At 45.0% G+C, this 13,056-nt stretch overlaps 1 protein-coding gene across 3 annotated transcripts; it reads left to right on the forward strand.

Moving 5' to 3' along the window:
• Positions 1 to 1,822: 1,822 nt before the first annotated feature.
• fer (fer (fps/fes related) tyrosine kinase) lies at positions 1,823 to 12,093 on the forward strand. 3 transcript variants are annotated; one of them, XM_080874344.1, is made up of 20 exons: positions 1,823 to 2,080; positions 2,864 to 2,992; positions 4,764 to 4,895; positions 5,027 to 5,200; positions 5,465 to 5,564; positions 5,639 to 5,822; positions 5,902 to 6,066; positions 6,141 to 6,260; positions 6,518 to 6,640; positions 6,728 to 6,929; positions 7,109 to 7,207; positions 8,080 to 8,283; positions 8,407 to 8,529; positions 8,619 to 8,675; positions 8,756 to 8,874; positions 10,306 to 10,400; positions 10,475 to 10,598; positions 10,763 to 10,917; positions 11,057 to 11,179; positions 11,261 to 12,093. In XM_080874344.1, exons 2-20 carry the CDS (start codon positions 2,924 to 2,926, stop codon positions 11,395 to 11,397), a joined length of 2,505 nt encoding a protein of 834 aa, XP_080730470.1. In that variant the 5' UTR covers positions 1,823 to 2,080; positions 2,864 to 2,923; the 3' UTR covers positions 11,398 to 12,093. The 3 variants fall into 3 exon arrangements, with proteins under 3 accessions (XP_080730470.1, XP_080730469.1, XP_080730471.1); XM_080874343.1 differs by having other exon boundaries at positions 1,824 to 2,080; positions 8,077 to 8,283; XM_080874345.1 differs by having other exon boundaries at positions 1,825 to 2,080; positions 5,929 to 6,066; positions 8,077 to 8,283.
• The last annotated feature ends 963 nt before the right edge of the window (positions 12,094 to 13,056 follow it).

The following is a 13,056-nucleotide window of genomic DNA, read 5'->3' on the forward strand; positions in this document are numbered from 1 at the left end:
CGTGGCAAGAGGTACTAGCGCACGCAGGCTTTCAATTGAAATCAGTTACACAGCGATAAAAAGAAACACAAAAATGTCAAGAAGCTGTTGTATTATTAACTGCAATAGCCGGTCACATGACAGCCACGGGAAGCCGACGGGTAAAGAGATCGGTTGTTATCGGATTACGTCGTTGAAGAGAAATTGTTCGAGCCATGTTTCCGAAGTAACAAAGAGGCGACTGGATTGCAGCCATTCAAAGACCAAATATAACGTCCCAGAACACTCCAGCTCACAGGTTAGTCTGCTCCAAGCATTTACACAAAGGTCAGTCTGCTGTTGTAGTTAATGCGTCATTTTTCTTAACATAATTGGTGATATAGGTTACAAGCAAGTCTGGCGCTGAACAGAAATGGTCGCGCTATGCTCCTTTGTTTATTGTGCATAAATAGTGAATTGTCCTGACACAATATTGCGTTTCGCCTCTGTTATTATGGTACATTGACAAAAACATATACTTTTATTCACAGGATAAAACAGGTTTTTTGTATCACTAATTGCCCAGTACGATTACAGCATACAGTATTATTGTCACTGCTACATTTCTGTGATGGGTACCAGAAATTATTTCCACTACTGATTAATTACCGTTGAGCTCAAAGGTCCTATTAATAAACGGTTAAGGAATGTGTATTTATGAAGATGATTTGTGAGACTGGTAAACTTATGATACGTACGATGGTCTTTCGTTCTACACGGTGAATTTCAAGGGCCTGTACCCATCCGTCGGTAAACTGTACCTGGGCTTGTTGCAGTGACCTGAAATTACTAAACTTCATGAGTGTATGCACTCACTCCAAGAACCGTATGATTATAAATATGCATATAAATATGCTAAGATGAGATAGCTGACTTCATCTAACTAGCAAATGTTGTCCAGGCTACGTTGGTGATACAGTTTTTTTTTAATGTGTATATTTTTGTCATGCGATTTTAAAGCCGGTCCTACAACCGCATCCAAGAATAACATGCAGCTTATCTCAGAACTGTCGGTGAAAATTATTCTTGGAGCTAGGTTTAATTGAGCTGCATTTTAAAGAGGTGCAATTTCACAATTTGTGTATATTTTCTAAGTTCACTATTTTGTCATGTGTTGAGAAAAACACAGATTTTAAAATTACATGGTCTAATATTTACATTTAGCATAACTGCAACATTATTTTTTCGTTTTTTTTTTAAAGACTCGAAAGGACTTGAAATTCAAAGTTTCAGACTTGTGACTTGACTCGGACTTTTACACCAGTGACTTGAGACTCGACTCTGACTTGCCTGACATTACTTGAGACTTGACTTGAGGATAAAGACTTGAGACTTACTTGAGACTTGCAAAACAATGACTTGGTCCCACCTCTGTTTTTCATAACAAGGATGTGGGGAGTGACGAAGGGCTAATACCTGCTACAGTGAGAGATAACAGTACAGGTAAGGCTCCCTGCTGCTCTGGATATTTCTGACACTATCTAAACAAGCTGAATGGGTTTTATTGCAAGATTTAGTTTGGGGGGTCACCAAGATGCTTACCTGGCTCAGATACAGGTGTGCACATTCTCAGGTTTATTTTTATAGTTTCTACCACAGGGTGCAGCGATAAGAAATGATGCCCAGGTGTGTTTAATCCAGGTGTGTGAAATCGGAGTGTTTGATCCAGATGTTCTGTGTCCTACGGCTCCTCTTTCCAACGTATATCCCACGCATGTTACACGTTCACGTCTTCAGCCACACAATAAGACCCCCTCCTCCCCCCTTCCTTCCGTTTCCCACGGAAGCCCCTCCCTGTTAGCCGTTAGCTCGGTAGCCGGACAGCAGCTGGAGAAGCCGGGAAACGGAGCAGAGAATCCAGAAGAACCGGAGGACATGATACCGGCCAAGGACGACAGAGGACCGCGGTGATCGGACAGCGAGCCTCCTGCCGCATTAACCCACTTCCTGGTGCGTTAAAGCGGCAGAAAGCGTCCGAGGAGTGCAGGAAAAACTGGGAACCCCCTGCGAGTATCCCGGCGCTCCTCCGCCGCTCCATTGGAGCTTCGTACCCGGAGAAAAGGTTCGGAGAAGCGGACAGGGGGTCTCTGAGTGCGTTCGGCTTCAGTTTTAAAGACTTCTGAACAAAGTTTAACAGCAGCTGTTAGTATGTTAATAAGTCAGTTTTCCTGCAATTCCAAAGGAAGCTGCCGTTATCTTTTTAGCACGCTAGCTTCATTTCCCTTTAATTTAGACGGGAGCAGCGGCTAGCGTTAGCATAGTTTGAAACTTAAAGTGCCACAAGCCGTTTTAACTTTTTAAAACAGTTTTTAAACATCTTAAAGTGCTTTAAAGCTATATTTAAACCGTTTCATGTGTTTTAAGGTTTTGTGACGTGATTAGATAGTTTGAAGGAAGTCTGAAAAGTTTTGAAGCGTCCTAGAAGGAAGTAGTGAAGATGTTGGAAATATGCTTGGAACGTGTTTTGGAAAGTCTTGGAAAGTTTTTGAGTTAGCTTTAGCAGATTGAAGCTAATGTTTATAGTTTAAATCACTTTAAAGCCAAGGAGGAAGTGAGTGTTTCACACCTGATGGTTTCATTTCTGTTGTCGGACAGTTTGAATTTTTCTGTGCTGGAGGTGAAATCACCCTGTTCTGGTGTCTGAGGATTTCAGCGGTTTTTAGAGGGTTGTTAGAGAGTATAAAATGGGTTATGAGGTTTCAGGCTGTGGCTTTAGCAGAGTAAACATATCCTGCTCAATTTGTTCAGAGGTTTAGAAGTGACTGTGGGAGATGTCGAGGTTTGAAGAGTTTGTTTCAGATCATCTATTTGTTATGAACCTGCTGATATTTCTGTCTCTCCATAGACGGCCATGCTATCAGTGCCCGCTAATCCACGCTGTTAAACACAAAGACTGAGATCCAGGATGGGGTTCGGTCGGGATCTAAGGAATTCCCACGAGGGATTATTGAAGCTGCAGGACTGGGAGTTAAAGGTCTGATATAGCCTCAAATACTCAAAGAGCTCAACATGTTTCCACCTGCGGAGATCACTATCAGAGGGGTGCAGTTCACAGTCTGACCTGTGGTGGGCACTGTTTATACAGACTGTAATTAAAGATGGATACAGTTCCTCTCATGTCCAGCAGGGGCAGCAGTGAGTCAGTCCCCACATACCTCCATTTAAAACTTTGCAGCAGAAATAAACATGTTTACAGACTAATACACAAAATTTGGGGTCTCTATTAGGGATGGGTATGGATAAGATTTTCACGATTCCGATTCCATTTTCGATTCTGTTTAACGATTCGATTCTTTATCGATTCTCTTATCGATTCTTATTTTTAAAAAAGGAGAACACTAAGGTCGATTAGCTTAGAACTTCGTTTTATATCTTCTCTTTGAACAAGATAGAAATTTAGGAGTAACATGGCCTTACAAACCCAACAGTGAGATCTTAAGAGATCCACAGCCTACGGCTCTTCAATGGGGTGTCAAAGGGGCCCCAGGAAAAAAAAATTGTAAATGTAAAATAATAAAATAAATATTCTTCTGTAGCAATAACAGAGTATAACATAAATTATTCTGTAGCAATTACACAAGAATATCCAGTAATGTCCCTGCCTACAATTAAACACATTCACTTACCGAAAATCGGGGGCATCTGCTGTGGCAAATGGGTGCAAACCTTTTACCACAAACTTAGTCACTGCTCGGTGACATTCGTCTATCCTGGCCTGAAAGGAGACGCTAACGGTAGACTGCAGCGAGAGCTGCCAGCATCTGAGCCAGACTCTGTCTCTCTCATCATGGTCACCTAAATGCACAGTAATGGTAGGTTTTGTAATAAGGCAGATTGCGCTAACATAATATGCACTGTTAGTTGATTATTTACCTGCCGCATTAACGGGAGAGGACGTGCAAACGTTACCGCTGCTGCTGGGTTGAGGTTCACGAGTCCGGAGCGGAATTAAAAACACGACATTCATTTAAGGTCATCGTGTGTTTTGTGAGCAAATGCTTTTGCATATTCGTAGTGTTTCCTCCCTTAAATGAAATATCTACTTTGCAAGTATTGCAAGTTGCCCTGTTGTCATCCGTTCTCGTAAAGTATAACCAAACTTTTGAGCGGCTTACGCGCCGTGTTTCCTGCGAGGTAAATGACGCTCCGCAACGTGATGACGTCATTTGGGGCGACTGGAATCGATAAGGGAATCGTTTGCAAAAATGGCAAACAATTCCAAGGAATTGAAACAGTGGGAACCGGTTCTCAACAAGAACCGGTTTTCGATACCCATCCCTAGTCTCTATAGATAATTTCCTGGTTTATTACACCCGTACAAGGGCAAATGTTTATATAACACTTTTTTTAAAGTTTGTATAGTAAAGTTTGTTGGAGCCTTTAGGAGCATTTTTAATTATGTTAATTTATATGGCTGCTGTGAGGTTACTGTACTAACAGGGCTGAGAAGGGTGATCTTCAGTTTTGAGAGTGAAATTTGAAGATTTTGATTTAATATTACACAGCATTAAGTAAATCTGCCCTCTCGGACAAATATGGTCACTTCCTTAATCAAATAAATAACATAGCACCTTCCAAAATGCTAACGTTGAGACTCCAAAAATCAGTGTGTCACAGTGGCCAGGTCCATCTTTTATCTACATTCTGTGTCAAACACCTGTCTTTTGTGTGATGTCATTATTCTGCGCCTCCTCCTCTCCACTCGTCACTTCTTGTCTGGTTCACTCTTGCTGCCTGCCTTCTAGCTGCTGGAGACGGTGAAGCGCTTCATGACGCTGCGGGTGAAAAGTGATAAAGAGTATGCCTCTCTGCTGCTCAGCATGACGCAGCAGATGGAGAAACAAGAAACTGCCGACTATGTCAGCACCGTGAGTAAGGTGAGTGGCTCAGTTGTCGGTTTAATGGGAGGGGCAAAGCATGTGGACCAGTCTAAGTGTGTGTGTGTGTGTGTGTGTGTGTGTGTGTGTGTGTGTGTGTGTGTGTGTGTGTGTGTGTGTGTGTGTCCCAGTCGTGGTCGCAGGTGATTCGTCAGACGGAGGCGTTGGGTCGGATAATGAGAAGTCACGCCGACGATTTGAACTCGGGGCCACTGCACCGTCTCGCCACGCTGATCCGGGACAAGCAGCAGGTGAAGAAGAGCTACCAAAGTCTTCATCAGCAGCTGGAGAGCCACATCCACAAGGTGTGCAGGGGGAGGGGCAGCAGACTGAGTCAGAGCCTTAGCTAAAAGTTAGTTTCCTGTTGGTGCATAATATAAGCACGCCAGGGCTTTTACAAGCATGTTGGACTGAGTGAGCTCACCTGAGCACGTCTCTTAGGTTTCATCAGCTTTTAAATAATTTCAATTAATTAAAAACTAATCATTATGATGTCATCCACCATTTAAATTTATAGGCATGTGGTTAAGATTTCATTCGTTACTTCTCGGTATGGTTATGGTTGCTAGGTAACCAGGACTGACCTGGATAAGCTGAAGGTGACGTATCGTCAGTTGAGCCGTGATGCCAGCAACGCCAAAGAGAAATACAGAGAGGCTGTAGCCAAAGGTGAGTCCCTGAAACCCTCTTTGTTACACTGTCCTTTTGACTCCTCCCTAACCGTCTCTCACTTCCAATTAAAGGCCGTGAGGTGGAGCGTGCCCGCGACCGTTATGACAAGGCTATGGGGAAGCTCCACAACCTTCACAACCAGTATGTGCTCGCGGTGTGCAGCGCCCGGACGCAGCAGGATGAACACCGCTGCCATGCCGCACCCGCCCTGCTGGACGCTCTGCAGAGGATGCAGGAAGACATGACACTTGCCCTGTGAGTCACATGACCACTGTCATACCATCTCATACCTATCTATTACTGCAGTAAAAATATTCTGGAAAAGTACTGTCAGCTACTTTTTGTGTGTGTATTGGTGCAGGAAAAGTATTCTTGAGGAGTACTGTGAGATCAGCAGTCTTCTCTCTGAGGAGATCGTGAAGGTCCATCAGGAGATTGCGGCAGCAGTTGAGCAGATCGATCCTCTTGCCGAGTATCAGCACTTCATCGACGCCTACAGGTCAGCTCACACCTGTTGGACAGGACACCTCTTTGTCCGGGTTGCACTGGTAACCACCTGCCTACCTCTCTTAGGTCTCCGGAGACGCCAGAGGCGACTGTGGAGTTTGACGCATCTCTTTCGGAGGAGATGGACAACCTGCCGGCCAATGAGATTTTGTGGAACACGCTGACAGCCGAAAGCTTGAGAGCCAAGTGCGTTTTTTCAAACTTTCATTTCAGTGTTTGCCGTAACCCACCAAACTAAAAGCTTGTAGTACCTGTTAGTATCTGATTTTGGTGAGCGCAGAGCTCTGTGATTTCTGCCTGGGGTCCTGAGCACCACTCTGCCTGCTTTGGCCTGTTTGGCTTTAGGGTCGGTGTGATGGGGGGTGGTGTACTTAGTGGAGTTACACCACTGTCTTTGTGTGTATGTGGGTGTGGCTACTAACCCTTGTTTTAATTGCCTTTAGGTTGTCGTCAGCAACAGAGGAGCTGCAGCTGACTCAGCAGAATCTGCAGGGCAAGGAGGCGCTGGCTGACGACCTGGACAACAAAATCCAGACGAGTCAGCAGAGTGCGGAGAAGAAGAGCGAGTGAGTGCGAGGAGGTGGAGTCAGAGCTTTCTCTTTCTCCCTCTCTCTCTCTCTCTGTCTCTGACTGTCTGTGTCTCTCGCCCTCAGCTGCGTCCTGCTGCTCAGTCAGAAACTCTCTCTCCTCGAGCTTCGGCACGCTGTCCAATCACTGCGCAGCTCAGAGGCGAGCCTTGCCTCCCAGAAGGCCTTGCTCGACGCCAAGATGGCAGATGCTGCTGCTTCCCCTCCCCCGCCGCCACCACCCCCCGCACTGCCATACGAGGACGATACTCGCTCTGTCGGATCAACTGTAAATATTCAATTATTAGTTTTCATTTATCGATTAGAACTGACAGGAAGAGATTCCTTTTCACAAGCGTTTTTTCCACATTTAACATTTGAATGTAGCGCTCTGGATTAAGTGTGTGTGTGTGTGTGTGTGTGTGTGTGTGTGTGTGTGTGTGTGTGTGTGTGTGTGTGTGTGTGTAGGACAAAGTGAAGGACCGTGGATCTCGGTTCGACACTCTTCGTCACTCTCTGGCTGGGATGATTCGATCTCCCAAAGCAATGCTGGGCTCCTCTACCTCGGTAAGACTTTTCAACACTGAACCCGTTTATATCTCAACAGAATCAGAGGTGAAGGAAGCCTCCAGAGGACGGAGGAGTCTTGATTAGCCTGTGGGAGTCCAGATAGATCTGACAGGAAGCAGCTAATCAGAGAGTGACTCTGGCATTAGCCAAAGCTGTAACTGAGGTGTGGAAGGAGTTTGTCCAACTTGCTTACCTGTGCTTTGTGGACTCATTCAGCTACATCTCTTGGGCAGTCCTCTAGAGGGTGCTTTGGAAGTAAGAGCCTTCTAGCTCGTAGTTGCGTGCATTCAGCCCCTGTACGGCCTCAATGAGGGCTTGGTGGTGGTGGTGCTGCACTTCACTGGGGCTGCCCTTTGTTACTGATGCTGTTCAAAACTTTTACGGATAGAGACAGGGTAACAAAGGGAGTGCTCGTGGATTTCAGGGACTTGGCTTTGGCACCGCCTCTTTGAATTTCTCATTGGCATTTCTGGCATCACGGGTCAACTGATTCACATCACCTTCAGCTTCTCCAGAGAATGAGAATGAGCAGCTCCATGTGTGAGGCCATGTTCTCACTCTAGGTATTGGAGGCTTAGGGTCCTTGGTTGGAGGAGTTTCGGTATCTCAGAGAGAGCAGAGTGGAAGAGTGACTGATGGAGCGGTTGCTGTAGGGATGTGGATGCTGTGCTGATCCTTACTAAGGTGTTTAATCTCCAACTGGGAGAAGATCCAGGACACCTAAGAGATCGTTAGTCTCATCTGGTTTGGAAACGCCTCGGTTTCCCCCAAATAGAGCTGGAGGAGGTGGGGGGAGAGGGCGGTCTGAATCAGAGGTGGAAGGATCAGATTATATTGGAGATTTTTCTTCTTCTGCATCTCTGCAGCAGTTCTTTGATGTGATCCCCACATCGGAACGCCCTCTAGCAGAGCAAGAGTGGTACCACGGCGCCATCCCCCGCATTGAGGCTCAGGAGTTACTACGGCAACAGGGAGACTTCCTCGTTAGGGAGAGCCATGGCAAACCGGGCGAGTATGTCCTGTCTGTCTTTTCTGACGATCAGAGACGTCACTTCATCATCCAGTATGCTGATGTACGTGCGATTACACACACACACTTCATCATCCAATATATCGACATATATTCACACACAGTAACCTGGTGTGTGTGTGTCTCTCTCATATGTTAAGCTAATGTCTCTCACCCTCTCTGGTAGAATCAGTACCGTTTTGAGGGGACGGGCTTCACCACCATCCCTCAGCTCATTGAGCATCACTTCACCACCAAGCAAGTCATTACCAAGAAGTCTGGAGTCGTGCTGCAAAACCCCGTTGTAAAGGTAGCCCCTCCTACACCCACATACAGTTGTGCATTGAGGTTAGTTATCATGATGGTATTTGGTGCTCACTGGCTGTTTTTTCTCTGCAGGACAAGAAGTGGATCCTGAACCATGAGGATGTGGTGCTGGGGGACCTGCTGGGAAAGGTGAGGCATCTACCTGTCCTTATACTCATCTTTCACTCACCGCCTTCATTTCCCGTCGGTCGTTGCTGTCTTTATTACAGGGTAACTTTGGCGAGGTGTACAAAGGGACTCTGCAGCGAGACAAAACACCGGTCGCCGTGAAAACGTGTAAAGAGGATTTGCTTCCAGAGCTGAAGATCCGCTTTCTGTCTGAGGCCAGGTGAGCCCTTCATGCAAGCACCATCAACATCATCATCATCATCAACAAATCAGTCAGTAGCAAATCAATCAAACAGTTTTTACACCACATATCGGGAAACAGCCCAAATGTCTGTCTGTGTACTCCCTGTCAAACTTGGGTTGTTATGTCAGCATCTAATCGGGCGATGTCAGACGTCCTTTTCTCCCTTTCCTGCTGGAATGTCGGTATTCCCAGAGCAGTAATCCCTCCATAGTCTCCTCCCATCTCAACAGGTCCAGAGTTTTCCGCCTTCAGGTAGAAACCCTGAAGGTGGAAAACAGGAAACCCTCTTCTATACCCGCTGAGTCCGAGCTGAATGTTAAGGGCACGGTTTTGACTTTGGAAGCCAAACCTGAACCCTGAATCATTATCCACGGTGCCAGAAGAGAAGAAGAGAAAATTATAAAGCAAGTTCAGAAAGTTCAACCCATCTATCAGCCTCAGGAACAGAAAGATGTGAGTTTAAAAACCCGGAAAAAGGCTCATCACACCAAGGTCGACTTGCGCTCCTCCAGTCAGATCCTCCTGGATTTGGTATTTACAGTAACAGTCAGTAGGTGGAGCTCTCAGCTCTGATGTCCAAGAAGTGATGGTCATTAGGGTTGTCTCAAACTGTAGATGGGACAGTCAGAGAAAGGCCAAAACTACATCGCATCTCTTCTCCATAAGGGAGGCTGAGCAGGGTGATACCTGATCACAGCTTTGGTCCTTGTGTTAAAGAAAGGATCTGTCATGCAGTTCTGCTGCTCCACTGGTTCTGTCTCAGAACTCTACATGACATTAAAGACATGGATCAAAAAGGAGCTCCCCCTAGCATTCACCCCTCACTCTCTGTTTAAGTTTGCCAGGACTCTGCTAAGGCTTCACCGCCTTCTAATCCTCCTCAGCGCTCAGCTCATCTTCAGCCAAGCGTATTACACGTGGCCTTAGATCAGCTTATACAATGCAATCAGTGACCTTTGGCCTTCGGGGAGTGAGGTGGATTGAGGTGCTTATGACCTTCCATACCTCCAACACTTTTTTTTTAGAGCAGGCTGATGACCCCGTGACACCTACAGGTTTCTCTGGATTTCACCCAAAGACTCTGAGAGGATCGGGCACTTTGACCTGTTACCTGACCTTAGTCAGTGACCCCGAGTCTTACAGAGACAACCCGCCTGAGGAAAACTCTGAACCAGAGGCACTGTGAGTATCCCACACCTGCCCAGAGTCCCGCCTCCTCCAGGAGTTTGTTCCAGAAAGAGAAGCGTGGGATAGTTACCTCTAACCAAAGAAAGAGGTGATGATCACATTCAGAAATTAATTAAACAGAGTGAGAAATATAAAAAATGGCCTCTCTGGTTGGCTTAACACTTACTCTGCTCTCTGATTGGCTGAACGCTCACTCTGCTCCTCTCTGATTGGCTGCAGAATCCTGAAGCAGTATGACCACCCGAACATTGTGAAGCTGATTGGCGTTTGTACCCAGCGACAGCCGATCTACATTGTCATGGAGCTCGTTCCTGGTGGGTGAAGCTTAAATTGAGTGAACTTGTATTGTTATTGGTCAGTTTCTAACAGGTGTGTCTTATGAGTCCAGGTGGAGACTTTCTGTCATTCCTGAGAAAGAAGAAGGATGAGCTGAAGACCAAACAGCTGCTTCGCTTTGCAGTTGATGCTGCGGCTGGGATGGCGTACCTGGAGAGCAAAAACTGCATCCATAGGTAACCATGGTTACGGCGGGGTTATAAAACCCGTCAAAACTTTGCAGAGACTTGTTCTTGCCATCAAACTCGGAGTGAGTTCAAAGTTTAAGTATTTTCTGAGTTTAACCATCGTGTATGCGTGTGTGTGTGTGTGTATGTGTGTGTGTCTGTGTGTATCTCAGGGACCTGGCAGCGAGGAACTGTCTTGTCGGGGATAACAGCGTGCTGAAGATCAGTGACTTTGGGATGAGTCGTCAGGAGGATGACGGCATTTATTCTTCTTCTGGACTCAAACAGATCCCCATAAAATGGACTGCACCTGAGGCGCTCAACTATGGTAACACACACACACACACACCTGTACCTGAGATGCCTGTTGATTTTTAAAGAAGCTGTTGAGTCTGTGACAGAAGTTAATAAAAACAGAGCAGAGAGTGGCTGCTGATTGTGTGCTGTGCTGTGATTGGGCGCTGCAGGTCGTTACAGCTCAGAGAGCGATGTGTGGAGTTACGGTATCCTCCTGTGGGAAACCTTCAGTCTGGGGGTATGTCCTTACCCGGGGATGACCAATCAGCAGGCTCGAGAACAGGTGGAGAAAGGTAAACACTCAGATAATCAATCAGCTGCATCACAAAATCAGTGATATCATCAAGTGGTGACCATGTGTTCCTGGTTGCTAGGTTACAGGATGGCTTGCCCTCAACGTTGCCCTGACGATGTGTACAAAGTGATGCAGCGCTGCTGGCAGTACAGCCCCGAGGACCGGCCCAAGTTCTCCGAGCTGCAGCGGGACCTTGCTGCTATTAAGAAGAAGTGATGAGGTTGATGAGGCCAGTCTGAGGACACTCCCTTAAAGTGTAAGATCGCCAATCGCAGACTCCGAGATCAGAACACGAAACACTGCATTACAGGAAGGACGCCAGCCTCGAGTCAAGAAACTGAATGAGTAATTGATCGATTGATCTACACTAAATGATAAACAAACAGAGTAAACAAACACTGAATCAATAACAACACTACAAACAAACAGAAGCTGCTAAAATGTTTGTGCAAGCTTTTTTTCTTTTTAAACTCAAATATTTCTATTTTTTAGTTGAAACGATGTGAAGCCCCCTTCTGTTATAACGGCCACACATCCTTCCCTTTGACCATCAGCTCTGAACACTAAAACTGTTTTATTTAATTTAATTTTTTTATTTCTGCCATTAATCTGAAGAAGCTTTTAGTTGGGAAAATCTTAAAATCTGAAAGATCTAAAAGACAGAAACCGCGTGCGGTAACTGAGCCCACATGTCATTGATATCAGTTTAAACTTAATTGAAGACACTAACTTGAACAAAACAAAAATGCGTTCCAACAAAAACTAAAAACACTAAAAAATAAAAATGTTTACGTCCTTTTTTAGGGGGCGGGGTTTCTCTGCACATCACTGCTGATTGGTTAATAGCACATGATGCACAGTTTCATCACACAGACCACGTCCACAAGCGGTTTTTTTTTTTTTTTCCCCCCAGAAAGTTTCTTTGACCAAACAGCTTGGATTTTTATCACCAGCACTTTGTATATTTTCAGGTTGCTATGTGTTCAGAGTAAAAGAACTTTGAGTAGTGTTTGGTAAGCATCACTTCTTGGACATCAGAGCTGAGAGCTCCACCTACTGACTGTTACTGTAAATACAAGTTTTTCTGAGTTCCGACACTAATCGTCTTTTTAAAATATTATTGTTGTACCTTTATTATGAAAATAAACTGTATGAAAATAAGCCAGTGTTTGATGCCCATTCAAAATGCTGGAACAGCACAAATGCAGTCCAGAGGTGTAGTTCAGCATTTACAGCTACACCACTGAGTTGCTTTTCACCTATCAGCCAAAGAGGCCATGCCTCTATGCAGACTTTAAGCAGGTGAGTTAAGGAGTAAATTGGCTATAACGAACTGAGCCCTAGGTGATGCCCGATAGTCATAACTGTGGTGATGTGTTGCTCAAGAACAACATCTGCTGGATTTTAAAGACATTGCAGGTAACCTGGATGAAGAAGGTGGAGAGGGTCTGAACTAGGTTCGTTCTGGACATCAAATCAGTGGTGAATGGTTCTTGTTTACATAACTAGGATAAAGCGCTAACTGAATGAGAGAAGTGTATTTATTTAAATTAAGTTGATTATAAAAAAGATGATGCAAATGCAGAATTTATGAGGAAGTATAAGTGGAGAAAACACATTTATGTGCAAATAAAATAATGTTAATACATTTGAAAAAAGCAACTGCTCAGTTCTCGTCTGAGTTAAAAGTGGAAACGGGACCTTATTTAGCATTTTGGTTTCAAAATTTTTACAGACTTGAAAAAAATTATGTTTAGTGGATTGTACACTAGATCATAATTGAGCCAAAAATGTAAACTGTCAAACAGCACCAGAGATGGCCTCCTGTCACCATGAATACACATGAGTCTAAATTTTTTCTTCCCATAAACATAG

The sequence above is a fragment of the Rhamphochromis sp. 'chilingali' genome (genome assembly GCF_963969265.1).
Source record: "Rhamphochromis sp. 'chilingali' genome assembly, chromosome: 2".
NCBI lineage: Eukaryota > Metazoa > Chordata > Actinopteri > Cichliformes > Cichlidae > Rhamphochromis > Rhamphochromis sp. 'chilingali'.

Excerpts from the sequence above, each read along its gene's own strand:
- fer (XM_080874343.1), top strand. The coding sequence starts at position 2,924 with ATGGGGTTCGGTCGGGATCTAAGGAATTCCCACGAGGGATTATTGAAG. Across the intron at positions 4,896-5,026 it reads ATGTCAGCACCGTGAGTAAG|TCGTGGTCGCAGGTGATTCG; the intron begins GTGAGTGGCTCA and ends TGTGTGTCCCAG. Across the intron at positions 5,565-5,638 it reads CAGAGAGGCTGTAGCCAAAG|GCCGTGAGGTGGAGCGTGCC; the intron begins GTGAGTCCCTGA and ends TTCCAATTAAAG.